At 42.1% G+C, this 12,249-nt stretch overlaps 1 protein-coding gene across 2 annotated transcripts in view; it reads right to left on the bottom strand.

Annotated features, from left to right (window-relative positions):
* Positions 1-1,817: 1,817 nt before the first annotated feature.
* Positions 1,818-12,249, bottom strand: part of LOC136016070 (mucin-5B) — a 49,130-nt gene continuing 38,698 nt past the window's right edge. For both annotated transcript variants that reach the window (XM_065682698.1, XM_065682699.1), the window contains 14 exons: positions 11,297-11,489; positions 10,442-10,620; positions 9,843-9,912; positions 9,568-9,689; positions 9,110-9,141; positions 8,569-8,746; positions 7,468-7,572; positions 6,808-6,848; positions 6,130-6,252; positions 5,130-5,225; positions 4,091-4,219; positions 3,238-3,277; positions 2,746-2,869; positions 1,818-2,191 (listed from right to left, as the gene is read on the bottom strand). In XM_065682698.1, coding sequence (XP_065538770.1) covers positions 2,017-2,191; positions 2,746-2,869; positions 3,238-3,277; positions 4,091-4,219; positions 5,130-5,225; positions 6,130-6,252; positions 6,808-6,848; positions 7,468-7,572; positions 8,569-8,746; positions 9,110-9,141; positions 9,568-9,689; positions 9,843-9,912; positions 10,442-10,620; positions 11,297-11,489 — 1,607 coding nt within the window. In that variant the 3' untranslated portion in view covers positions 1,818-2,016. The remainder of the gene's footprint in view (positions 2,192-2,745; positions 2,870-3,237; positions 3,278-4,090; positions 4,220-5,129; positions 5,226-6,129; positions 6,253-6,807; positions 6,849-7,467; positions 7,573-8,568; positions 8,747-9,109; positions 9,142-9,567; positions 9,690-9,842; positions 9,913-10,441; positions 10,621-11,296; positions 11,490-12,249) is intronic.

Here is a 12,249-nt window from a genome sequence, read left to right as displayed (position 1 = left end):
TCCCACCTGAAGATAATGCAGAAGTGGAAAAGGTTTCTAATTGAGCTCTTGCTAAGCCATCCTGCTGAGAATGACTAATTTGCAGGGTTTACATGAGCGTGTATCTGACTACTTAGAGTCTGTTTACTCTTCAGATGGCAAAAGCATTCAAGAATGACTTCTTCCTCCTCTGGGAAAAGCAAAGGGAAAAGAATGTCCTTTTTTTGCAGTTGTTCTTTGAATTGTAAAAGCATGCATGCACTTGATTTGTATCAGTAAGCACTTTTTCTGGGCTAATATGAAATTTATACATGAACCTCACTATCAAACAATTGCAACACATGCCTTCTAAGTGAGTTGTATTGCTCCAACAGTTAACAAAATTATTCAGAGATTCCTATCATTTATAATCAAGCAAACCAGTCCACTGACTATTGTAAGGATGGGAATGAGAGTTAAATTCAATTCGATGATCCTTTTCGGTCCCTTCCAACGTAAGATATTTTATGATTCTAAGATTCATTACTTCAGCACAAACGTCTTGTTGGATTTCGTTGTTTATGTTACACACCAATACCTGCAGTACAACACTGTGATCATCAGGTACACCCAGCATCTCTTGTATCGTTTAGAAGGAAATAGAATAAAAGCAAGGGATGAAATTTACCTCCTCTGAATTCAGCTAAGCTGGCCACCCTGACTCTCAAAACATCCAGGTCTCAGAAACTGGCGACTTTTCAATAGCTCTTACAGCAGTATTAGGCTGAGACAAATCATGCCAGGAATGAGCTGCAGGACAGGTTAGTTAAAACAATCTGAGCCTGCAGAGCATAATACAGATTGCCCTATTGCATCACAATGATGACCCAATAAGCATGGGACTCTCAGGTAAGAATTGAGAAAAGAATGTACCATTCAACTCCAGTGCCTATTGAAAGTCAAAGATTCCCACAATTTTAAGATCAGTAACATCATAATGGAACAATACATATGAAAGGAACCTGATATCAGCCAAAATTATTATTATGAAAAAGAATTACATTAAAGATTACTTAAGGCTCAATAGCTGCAGCATTCCCCTCAGAACAATTCCCGAAAGCCCCCACAGAGGGCTACACTCAAGAAAGGACTCACAGTCCTCATTTCTCTTTCAAGTCACAAAAGACCAAGCTACTCAAGTAGCAGAAATATCTGCCTTCCCTGTGTATTCTGAAGGCATTGTTGGACAATTTTGATCCCTGTCCACATAAGATGTTGTCACCAGTACCATTGGACATGCTAGCTGGTAGTCAATCATTTATAACACAAATCATAGTCATGTAAACAGTAGTGAGACTGAACATCAGTCTTTCACCTCACACATGCAGCTCAGAGTTTGATGTTGGCAAATAATAAAAACCACTGCTGAGATAAGGACTCACAGTACGGGTGCAAATACAGTAATTTTGTAGTGTATATGTTAACTATGTTTTCATGCTCCTGATGCAGTGCTCACTGTGCAGAAGGAAAACAGCACCTTGCTTTCCTCCAGTGACCCAGAGTCACAGCCAAAGTAGGTTCAGGACCGCTGGGTAGAAGAACACAAATGCGCCTCTGAGCTGAGTCCTGCCTTTCTGACTGAACTGCAGTTGTGTAAATGACTGCTGGTTCCCTTCTAAGGAAAATGAAGTGATGCATGTGTTTATGGGTTTATAATGTGCAGTTTCTTCAGACAGGACTTTTCAAGGGCATCAGCTGTCTCTAGAGTGTCTTGTAATAACCTTGGTTTATACAACATTAGGGGATTAAAGATTAGCCACCTTGCCCCATTAACAGCATCACTGAAACAGGAGAAGATGTTCTCTTTGAAATGCAATTTATTCAAAAAGCATTTAGAGCAAAATCTTTAGCTAATTTCCATAACTGCATATAATACTAAAAGGAAAAAGAACAAGAGAGAATTATGGTCATTTGAAGGTTACTCACAGCTGTTTTATAGGGAAAGCATTTGCTAGGGAAGCATTAAATGGGAGCTGAAATGTTACTTTCAGTTTATGCTCATGTTCTCCTCTTTGGGCATTTTGTTTCCACACATCCACATTCATCTACGTGCATATATGTGAATTGGACTGTCTTATGCTCAGAGCAAACCAGTTCCACCTTCACTTCATGACTCCTTTTTTCATGGCAGCAAATGCATTTGTGTTCCATTTCACTGGCCTCAAAGGAATACCTGTAGAAATAAGATTTGCACATCAGTCTGCTGCCTGCTGTTTTCCCAAACTGATCCATATTTGCTGCTCCAAATGGAAGTACTTCTAAGGAGCAGAGGAACAAAATTACCTATCTATTTTTCTGATTATTCATGGCATATTTTATCAGAATATTAGCCACGCAGGGCCAGATCCTTTGATATCAATGGGGAAAATCCCAGTAACATCAGTGGATTTTGGATCAGGTCCATTCTGTCAAGACAGAAAGGAGCAATTCACGCAGAAATCAAAGAGCAGGAAAAAAATCCAGTAAGCACCAGACCTGTTAAAAACTGTATAAGAATATGTGAAGCAAGTTGAATTTTGTTGATGTTTTTTCAAAGGGATCTATTTTCCTAACTAAGATATGGCATTCAGGTCACACTGAAGACATTGCTAGTGACTGACAGCACACCCAGTTTCTCTATCAGGCCCTTCTAAACAGTAGGAATGGGACAAACAGTGGCAGCCCATTGGCAACAAGAACACAGGAAGATCAGGCATGAGGGCAGGCAGAGAAAGCTTTCCTGCTTACACAGAATAGGTACTGCAGGTCCCTTCACAAAAGGGCACTGGGACTGGAGCAGCTGATTTACAGTTGTTGTGGACGATATACTGCTCTTTCACATTGCGTTTGCATTTATGCGGCAGATCGATACCTGTGCGAGAAAATACTTCTGTTAGACTTCTTCAGACGGGGAAGTATATGTTTTGAAATATATTTGCTAGGAAATCAAGGGCAGATCAACCTGCTAAAACTTTTTTTGCAGTTCGAATGCATAACCAAAGAAGCAAATGAGGGTGCAAAGAGGCATTAACACAGAAAAGGAGATCAAAGAATTTTAGTGTCCCCATTGGAAGAATGAGGCAGATTTTTAGCCTCAGCTGTGAGGTACAAAACCACACTTCTGCTGTAACAGTTGAGTTTGTGGAAACTGCAGACTCTCAGTGCATGCAGAAACATAACTACAAGTGGGGGAGAACCTAATAGTGTTGGAATAGGGAATCGGTGATTTAATGCACTCACATGTCTTACAACAGCCATCTGAAGTCACATCAACTGTCCCCTGTATTGAAAGCAAACATGACCAGAATAGTTCAGAGGCACAAATTTCTAAGCAGCTAGTAGCAACCGTGAGAGTTCAGGCACATTCCCTCATCTCTAACCTACACAGATCCCACATCAGACCTGGTTGTGTATCAATTATATACAAAACCGCTTAAAAAAAAAAAAAATTAGCAAGGAAGGGAGTGAATTTTACAGATGTCCTGTAACACGTGCCTGACCTCATGCAGCTACTACTGAAGCCTGAACAAAACCCCAAGCCCCAGGGAATGACAGCTGATCCTGGAATTGAACAGCCTGACCAAAACCTACCCCAAAGCTAGTTCAGGTCAATGGCTGTCTTTGTCCCAGATTTCGTTTTCAGATCAGCTGTGAAGCCCTATAACAGTTACTTTGTGGGCGTGAATTGCCCACTCATGTACCACTTACTTGCTTAGTGATGCACCAGGTACCAGCAGACATCGGTTTCCTCAGGGGCCCATTGTGAGTTACCTTTTGCTCAACTGCATTTCTTAACACTGGTGTTTCTTAAGTGATGAAAAATCCCACCTTGCTATTGCCCCAGTAATCTTTTCTTTCAAGTTCTAGTGCTTATCCCACAACAGTAAAGTATGTAGGTTGTTTGAAAACAGTTTTTCTTACTTCCATGGGACACTCCATTGAGGGATGAAAAAGGACATTTCCTTCAAACAAGGACAATCAGCTCAGAAAGATCAAGAAATACTGATGTGACTCATACAAAACAGTAAAGAAAACTCCCAGGCCAGCAGGGCTCATGGCAGAAGTCTTCTTTTTCTGGCTGTAAAATACTTACTGGGACACAGTTTGATTCTTCAAATGGTAGGCAGACCTTTACTGTGCTAGTCAAGGAAAACTGGCCCGCTGATTCAGTGCACGTGTACTGAGTACAGTTATCATACGGTGCTTTATAACTCTTTCCAACCTAAACAAAAACAGGAAAAAACAAAACAAAACAAACCCAACCCAATATCGTATAGCAATAAAAATAGAATAATGCAAAAACACTACAGTCAATGAACTGGCAGAAGCACAGGGTTTTTCATATCACTCTGAAAGTGCAGAGATATCTGGAATTATATCTGCAAATCAAGTACTAGATTCACCTACTACTAGCCCATGCAGAATCCCTTCTGTGGCCATGTAGGTGGAAAGAATTATCAGGGAATAAAAGATGAAATGGAAATGGAAAAGATGCAGAATGATATAGCAACCAGAGAAGGGATAGCATGAAAGACAACAGTGACTGGTTGACATAGTGTCATCAACCCTTCACAGGAGGAGCAGGCTGTAACAAAATCAAAGAGCTAGCCTTGAGTCTCAGTCCATGTCTACAAAACACTGTGCTCACAAGACACAATGTATTATTAGCTGGGTGTATTACCAAGTCACTCTACACTATAGCAGCTATGCCACTTCTGATTTCTGCCTCAGCAAATTCAGAACTAGTGGTAGAACAATTATATCAGCTCATTCACACTATTTAACCCTGTGCCTCCAAGACAAGATAATGACACAGTTTCACAACAAAGCAGTATGATGTGAAGCCAGCTTGTGCATCTCTGCAGTGTTACACGGTGCCACCATCCTCTCCAAACTCTTTCTGTTGCATGACAGAAGGAGGTAGGGTAACATGAATTCCATTCCTTCCAGAGACACATAATTTTCAGCGCAGCAGAGAGCAGCTGTATAAACATCTACATTTACTTTGGAAATACAGACATTTTTAAATCTCCCAGAGTTCTTCCTAGCCTCAAAATGTCTGACAGTTGTTCAAAAAATGCTGAGGTCTTTTTGACAATCTAGCCTTGTGTGCAGAGCAGGGAAGTGCTTACCTCAATGGTCACATTGCCAAATGGAAAATTTGCCACACATGCCACTTGCTGGCACTGGCTGCAGCACTGACCGTCCTCTTCCACACTGCGGAAACCCTGGGGGAATAAAGTCTGCATTTAGCCATGTTATCTGACGTCTTGTTCATGAAACACCTTTGGGTCAAAGCCACAATGGAGATGACAGAGGAAATAAATCTACTTTCTGGTTTCATTTCTGTTGTCTTTAGAAACCTGTTGAAACCACTGTAAGTCTGACAATCAAAGCTGATAATTCTTTCTCGTATTGAATGGTGACTTCTGGGTACCTCTGTTATAATCAAGACCTTGTCTTTGGCGTTCTTCTGGCTAAAATAAAAGTCAGGCCAAATAAATTCATTCAGTGTATGATTACTGGCACAACCTACTACCAGTGCTTGGTCTGATATGATTATCCACAAGAACTGCTGCTGTCAGACATGTGAAGATCATGCAACAATTATTCACTCCCCTGTGTTTGAGGTCTCTTGGTGGGTGTGGCTGGCTTCAGGATAAAGGATAATGGTTTTATCCATTTTTAGGATTGACAGTGGTCTGGCCTTATTTGGACAAGAATGGAAGAGAAACCACTCTGCCTATATTCAGTAATAGACTGAACAGATTGTGTGCAAACTCCTAGCTCACGAGTACTGAGAAGTATCTGAAAATTTATAAACTATTGTGCAGCTTCTTTACAATCTTAATTTTTGAGATGACTGTGGGCAACACCAACAGAACTGCATAAATGTTGCCTTTCAGCAGTCAGTTTACCCTTGCTCTCCCTCAGGGCATGTCTCCAAGGATGATCTCTTAAACATGCTAGACCAAAAATAACCAGCATCTTAAAAAGGACTTTACAAAAACATCTAATAGATTATAGCCTTCTGTCTTTCAGTGGGGAAGCAGTTATTCTATGCCAGTTTTAGAGTACAACACCTCAACAACCATTGGTCACGGTTGAGCAGGCTGAGTGTGCAGCACTGACCTGCTGGCAGGTGGTTTGGCATTTCACTGGAACACACCGGATATGATTGGTCTGTGTCACAACATCCTGTTCATCTGTGCACACACAGTCCTCACAAGAGCTTTTAGGGACCGTTGCCCCAGGCTGGAAATATAGACGAGAGAGGAGACAGGCCATGGCAAGAATTCAGTGGGCTCTAGAATAAACATAGCATCCCCAAGACTATCAAAACAGAATGTCACGCTTTTGATTTATTTTTGGAAGAACTTCCTGAAATTAATACCTCCAGACCTCTAAAACCTCACACTGCCAGTATCACAAAATGAACTGAAGGCTGACACTCCCAAGTGCATCAGTGGCGTTAAATAAGTTATTACAGTATCTCATAAATGCCATGCATCAATTTTTATTCATTTTGACCTAGTAGTTAATCTTACAGTATCTAATGAAGTTTAAAATTTGTATTCGATCACAATTCTGACTTACTGACTTTAAATACAGGTAAAATCCCATTTAGTGAGCAAGACACTGGTCTCTAGCATTACCTGCTTAGGAACAGTTACAACAGTACATACTGTCAGGGAAAAATTACAGGCATTCTAATCCTACTTTTTATGTGCCTGTGGACAAGAAAATTTCAGAAAATTCTGACTTAGGCAGCATTAACCTGTGGAAAGAAAAGTCTGGAAGAAAACCTACCTTAAATTCAACTCCTTCGGAAACACATACACCTTTTGGTACTGTAAGAAAAAGGAAAATTAAAACAATGTGCTAGGAATGATGTAAACAGTTACTCTTCTTATCTGGTGAGTGATTTAGAGGAGACATAGAACTGAACTTATTCAGTAGCCTTAATATTCCGCACAAAAGGGGGAAAAAGATAACTAGCACATAGTGCTAATTGTTATTTGGAACCCCATATGTAACATCTGTTCAGATGTTATGCATGAAGTGGGGGATAATTCTATATCCTGGTATCTTCCATATGGGAAAAATCTACTTACCTCATGGGTTTTTACAAATACTTGAAATTAGTTCAGCTTTTCTTTATTGTTAACCACCTTACTGGTAGCAAAGCCAGGAAGCTGTGTCAGGCATGTGAATCTGGAATTATAATTTGTCAGCAGAGCTTCTGGATGGGTTCAATGTAGCTGACATTCAGTATCTGACCAATAACTTGCACTCACCAAACACTAGCTAAAGAGAACCTGCACTAGTTACTCCACCTCCCTCCCCAAAAAAGCACCAGATGTAAAAGCTGGAAGGGGACAAGCTACTGCTTATGATTTTGACTTATTTAGAAAAAAATCCAGTAGTTCAATGAATAAATAAAACCCTTTAAGGAAACACGATACTTACTACAGGAGAAAATAGGACAGCAACCATCCTCAGATATAGCAACCACTGGCTGGAAGCCCAAGTCACATCCTGTTTTGTTGATAATGCAGGTTTTTATATCACATTCTGCAATTGACAACAGAGATAAAGTAAACCAAAGCATTCCATCCAGCAGTATTACTTGCACACAAAGCTTGAACATCTAAGGAATTGGGTAGAAATAGATGATTCTTGAACCACACGTTTTTTGAGTTTGGGACATGTCCAGATGAAGTATCTCTAAGCATGCTTTACTGTAAAGCTCTTCCCTGGACATATACTTCTGGCCTTTGTTCCTGCTTCTCTTCCCCCACCTGGATTCTGGATTTCTGAAAAAATGAAAACCCTCACATCAAAGAAGTTACAGAGAAACAAATTGGGGTAAAGATAAATGAGTCAGAGAGTGATAAAAATGAAGAGGCTGTGGATGAGAACAAAAGATGTAAAGGTTGGGACATGCAAGGCAATGCACACTGACAATGTCCTCTGTTCCCTTCAAGGCAACCAAGAAACCTAATGGACCCCTGCCTGGAAGCATGAAGGGATGAGGAACAGAAAACCATCCCACCACCATTATCAGGATAGCTTGTCCTGCACTCATAGGTGCTGAGAATGGCCAGGGTTAGGGAGAGGTTGATGAGGAGGTCCTGTGCTGTGGTGGGCATTTGGGAGGATGCCAATGGAACGGTGAGGGCAGAGATATACCAAAAACCACCACAGAAAGCCTTGGGGGAGTCTGAAAGATGAGAACGTACACCCTTACTGGATGAATCTGTGCAAGAATCACCCTCTTATCTCATAAGTGAGAAGAGCCAGAGGATACTTTGAAGCACCTGGTCATCCCAATGATCTGTGGGGGATTTTCCAACTTAAGTGTCTGATGGTTCATGGCACTAGTTTAGAATACAAACCAGACCAGAAGCAGTTTCTTCTGATAGCAAGAACTCCTGACATGTAGATGGAAGAAATGACCTCTCCAGCATGTTTATCTGAATTTGGTACCTGTGATTTACCAGATCTCACTTGAGGGTTGCTGATAAAGGCAAATGAGACCACATTATGACATCTGAATTATCTACTCACCGCAGACTGTATCTGTGCAGCATGGATCATCCAGACGTGTTTTAATTTTGTGTACAAAGCCCTCTTTAGTGCAGTTGATAGGTGGCGATTTAGCACAAGGACGGGGGAAGCAAGAGATGTTCAAGGTCTCTTCATCGCAAGTACAGTATTGACAGTCATGCTCCCAAGCCTCTCTAGGCTGTGTAAACAATAGGGATAGCAGTTCAGAGAGAAAAACTAGAAGCGTTATACTAATGAATGTCTGCTTCAAGACAATGTAGGGCTGAATTACCCTAGTTTATATTGTAGGAAAAATGACAGCTCAGATTCCAGAGGGAGAAGAAGGGAACAGTATGAAAAGATGCTATTATCTGACACCTTCTTTTGCAGGTATATATGTTTCCAGAAGGGAAGTCTGGTAGTTCTACCAGGAAACAGTGATTCCCACAAACTGCTATTGCAGTTCGTTGCTTAGGATTAAAAGAAGAAACTTGTGCAGTCATTTTTACAGGTCACATCACCCAGATACAGTATAAAGACAGTATTTTTTCTTTTTTCTTACCTGTTTCACTGACCCGTCTTGTGCAGTGCAACCTATAAAATTGATTACAGATTACTTTTACGGTAACTGAACTGCGGAAAACAACAGAAGCAAGAGGACAGGAATAGAAGGAAGGTCTTGAAATCTGAGAAACAGCCACAGAGAGATCCAGAGTGCAAAGTCATAGAAGGAAGGTCTTGAAATCTGAGAAACAGCCACAAAGAGAGATCCAGAGTTCAAAGTCACAGGTTCTGTGCTCAAAACCATCCAAAGATCCTCCTCTTTCTTCTTCTGAAAGTTGCACTTCCTGCAGAAGAGCAGGAAGCAAATGGTAATCTGAAACAATTTCAGCCTAGATGAGGTCAGTATCATGGTCTTCTCCTATTTCCTCTGTACCCAGAACATCCCCAATAAGGGGGGCAGAACTTCCAGTCAGGCTCTTACCCCTTTCCCATTGCACCATTTACATTATTTCTTACCACAAACAGAAACACAAATGCCATCATGATCATTCAGCAGAATTTTTCCATCAGGACAGTAGCATCCCTCAACAAACACTGGTGTGCTATTTTGGGAGGGAAGGGTTTTTCTAATGACTCCTCTGTAAAATCAGAATATAAACAGGAATGAATGAGAGGTAGAAATGTGTCCCAGGGCAATCAGACACCTAATTCCCAGGGGAATGTGAACTTCCAACCTTCCCCTTCAATTTTCAAGATACAGACTTGGAAAATTGCCTTAGGAAATGACCCACCTGCTGAAGCAAGTGTCTCTTTTTGCTTCTCCACATGGCTTGTATACCTGATCCTGAACGCAGCTGGCCTCTGTGGAGCATTACAACAAATAGGTTAGAAAGCCCAGACCTATGTGTATTCTTCATTGCACAAGGGACGAACTGCACACAGTAACGCAGCCTTCCCCATGGGTCCCCGCAGCCCAGGCTCCTGCCCAGCGAGGGAGTCCCCTTCAGCTTCAGCAAGGGGGGATCGATGTATTCCGCAAGCTACTTGCGACAGTACTAATAGGGCTCACTCCGGCACCGCTGGGTGCCCCTGAGCACGGTAAAGCGCTGAGGGAAAAGCTGTGTGCTGCCATCTAGTGACGGAGGTATAGGTAGCACACAGGGCTCCTCAGCTGAGCTGCTCGGGAGAGAGGCCGTGAGCCTATTTCCCACTTGTTTTGTGCCAATTCTGGACTGGAACAACCGCTTTGACTTGTTCCTGCTTTTTCTCAGGTCCAGAGCAGCTCAGGAAGGATTGAAGCCTGATGATGTGGAGGAACACAAACAGGTGTGTAGGTGAGGAAAGAACAGACCCGGGCTGTTTCACCACCAGCAGCTCTTTCCAGGCTTACCACACTGTCCATTCGCCTGCCTCCTCCAGTCCACACAGACCCCGTGGAGCCCACACAATGCTGCATACGTCTGCATGCTCTGGCACTCGGAGCTGGGGTACTGTTCTGAGCACCCACTGGCCACACACGCCTCGTAGTAGGGCTGTGGGTGGACCACGCTGTGGCACTCGGTCAAGTTCCTTTGCAAAGCAAGGAGACAGACGCGGCATTTCACTTTCTTGGGCTACTTCCAAAGAAGAATTCAACTCAGAACCAAACTTGTCCCACCCCAGAGGCCTCAGGGTAAAGATACAAAACCAAATTTCTCTGATAGGCAGTACATCCACAAAGCTTAATTAAGAGTGAGCTTTGTCTCCCATTTTTTACAACGCTTTGAAAGGAAGCAATTTTATGTTGAACTAGTACTTGCAAAGGGAAGTCTTCTGCACAGCTCACAGCCATTATTCTATATGCTGACATTTTTATGCCAGCATGTTTGACAATCCTGGTTTAAACCACAGATTTATTTAAAGAACAGACACACATTTACTTACTATATTATGACTGAGTTCCTTTTTATCCAAAGCTTTCAGATACGGAATTATAACTAGTTCCTGGTTGGCTTCTCCAGAAATGACAGGCAGGGGGAGTGCCAAGCAGCAGACACTATTGAGAGAGGACTGATTTTGATGATAGAGCTGAAAGTGTCTGCCAAACTCAGGAACATTCACACATAATTTTACTGCTCAGTTTTCCAAGGTATGCTAGACTTCATATTTTCATAATTTTTTATAAGCAGTTCACCTAAGTCAATGTAGTGAAGCACAAAATTATCTTGCGGGCTAATTTTTCTGGCACTTTTGCAAGATGTCTTACCAGATGATTTTACACAGATTGGAAGGCTCACAGTGCTGATGATCTTCAATCTCAGCTGGTTCTGAAACACCTGGATTACAATATCTGTTGGTAGGACCTGGGAATTTCCAATCTAATGCCATCTCTTTGAAGGACTCGATAACTTCACCATTCCTCTTCATAGCATCATCAAATTTCTGGTTGGTACAGGTACCTGGTAGCAATGTAAAAGCAAAGTGAAAGTTCAAGGACAGTTGATGCTGATGAATCTGCTTTTAGAGAAAACCTGGAGGCACAGTTAGAATTAAACTTGGCCAGGGATGTTAAGGATAGCAGAAAGGGATTCTACAGGTATGCAGCAAATGAAAAACAGACTAGGGACAACGTAGGCCCCCTGAAGAAGCTCTCGGGAGAACTGGCTACACAGGATTTGGAGAAGGCTGCGGTCCTGAATGGCTTCTTTGCCTCGGTCTTCACTGGCAAAGGCTCTGACTGCACCACCCAGGTCTTGGAAGGTAGATGCAGGGACTGTGAGAATGAAGACCTTGGGCCCACTATAGGAGAGGATCTGGTTCAACACCATCTTAAAAATCTGATCTTGTACAAGTCCATGGGACCTGATGAAATCCATCTGCGGGTCCTGAAGGAGCTGGCAAATTGAAGGTACTAAGGCACTGGCCATCATATTTGAAAAATCATGGCAGTCAGGTGAAGTTCCCAAAGACTAGTATGTCAACTGCCTGGACTTGTGCAAAGTGTTCTACACTGTTCCACATGACATCCTTGTCTCTAAACTGGAGAGATATCAGTTTGATGGATGGACCACTCGGTGGATAAAGAACTGGCTGGATGGCCTCACACAAAGAGTTGTGGTCAATGGCTCAATGCCCAGCTGGAGACCAGTAACAAGTGGTGTCCTTCAGGGATCGGTGTTGGGACCGGTCTTGTTTAACACCTTTGTCAGTGACATGGAC

The sequence above is a fragment of the Lathamus discolor genome, chromosome 6 (genome assembly GCF_037157495.1).
Source record: "Lathamus discolor isolate bLatDis1 chromosome 6, bLatDis1.hap1, whole genome shotgun sequence".
NCBI classification, from domain to species: Eukaryota; Metazoa; Chordata; class Aves; order Psittaciformes; family Psittacidae; genus Lathamus; species Lathamus discolor.
This window is presented reverse-complemented; position numbering and strand designations above follow the sequence as displayed.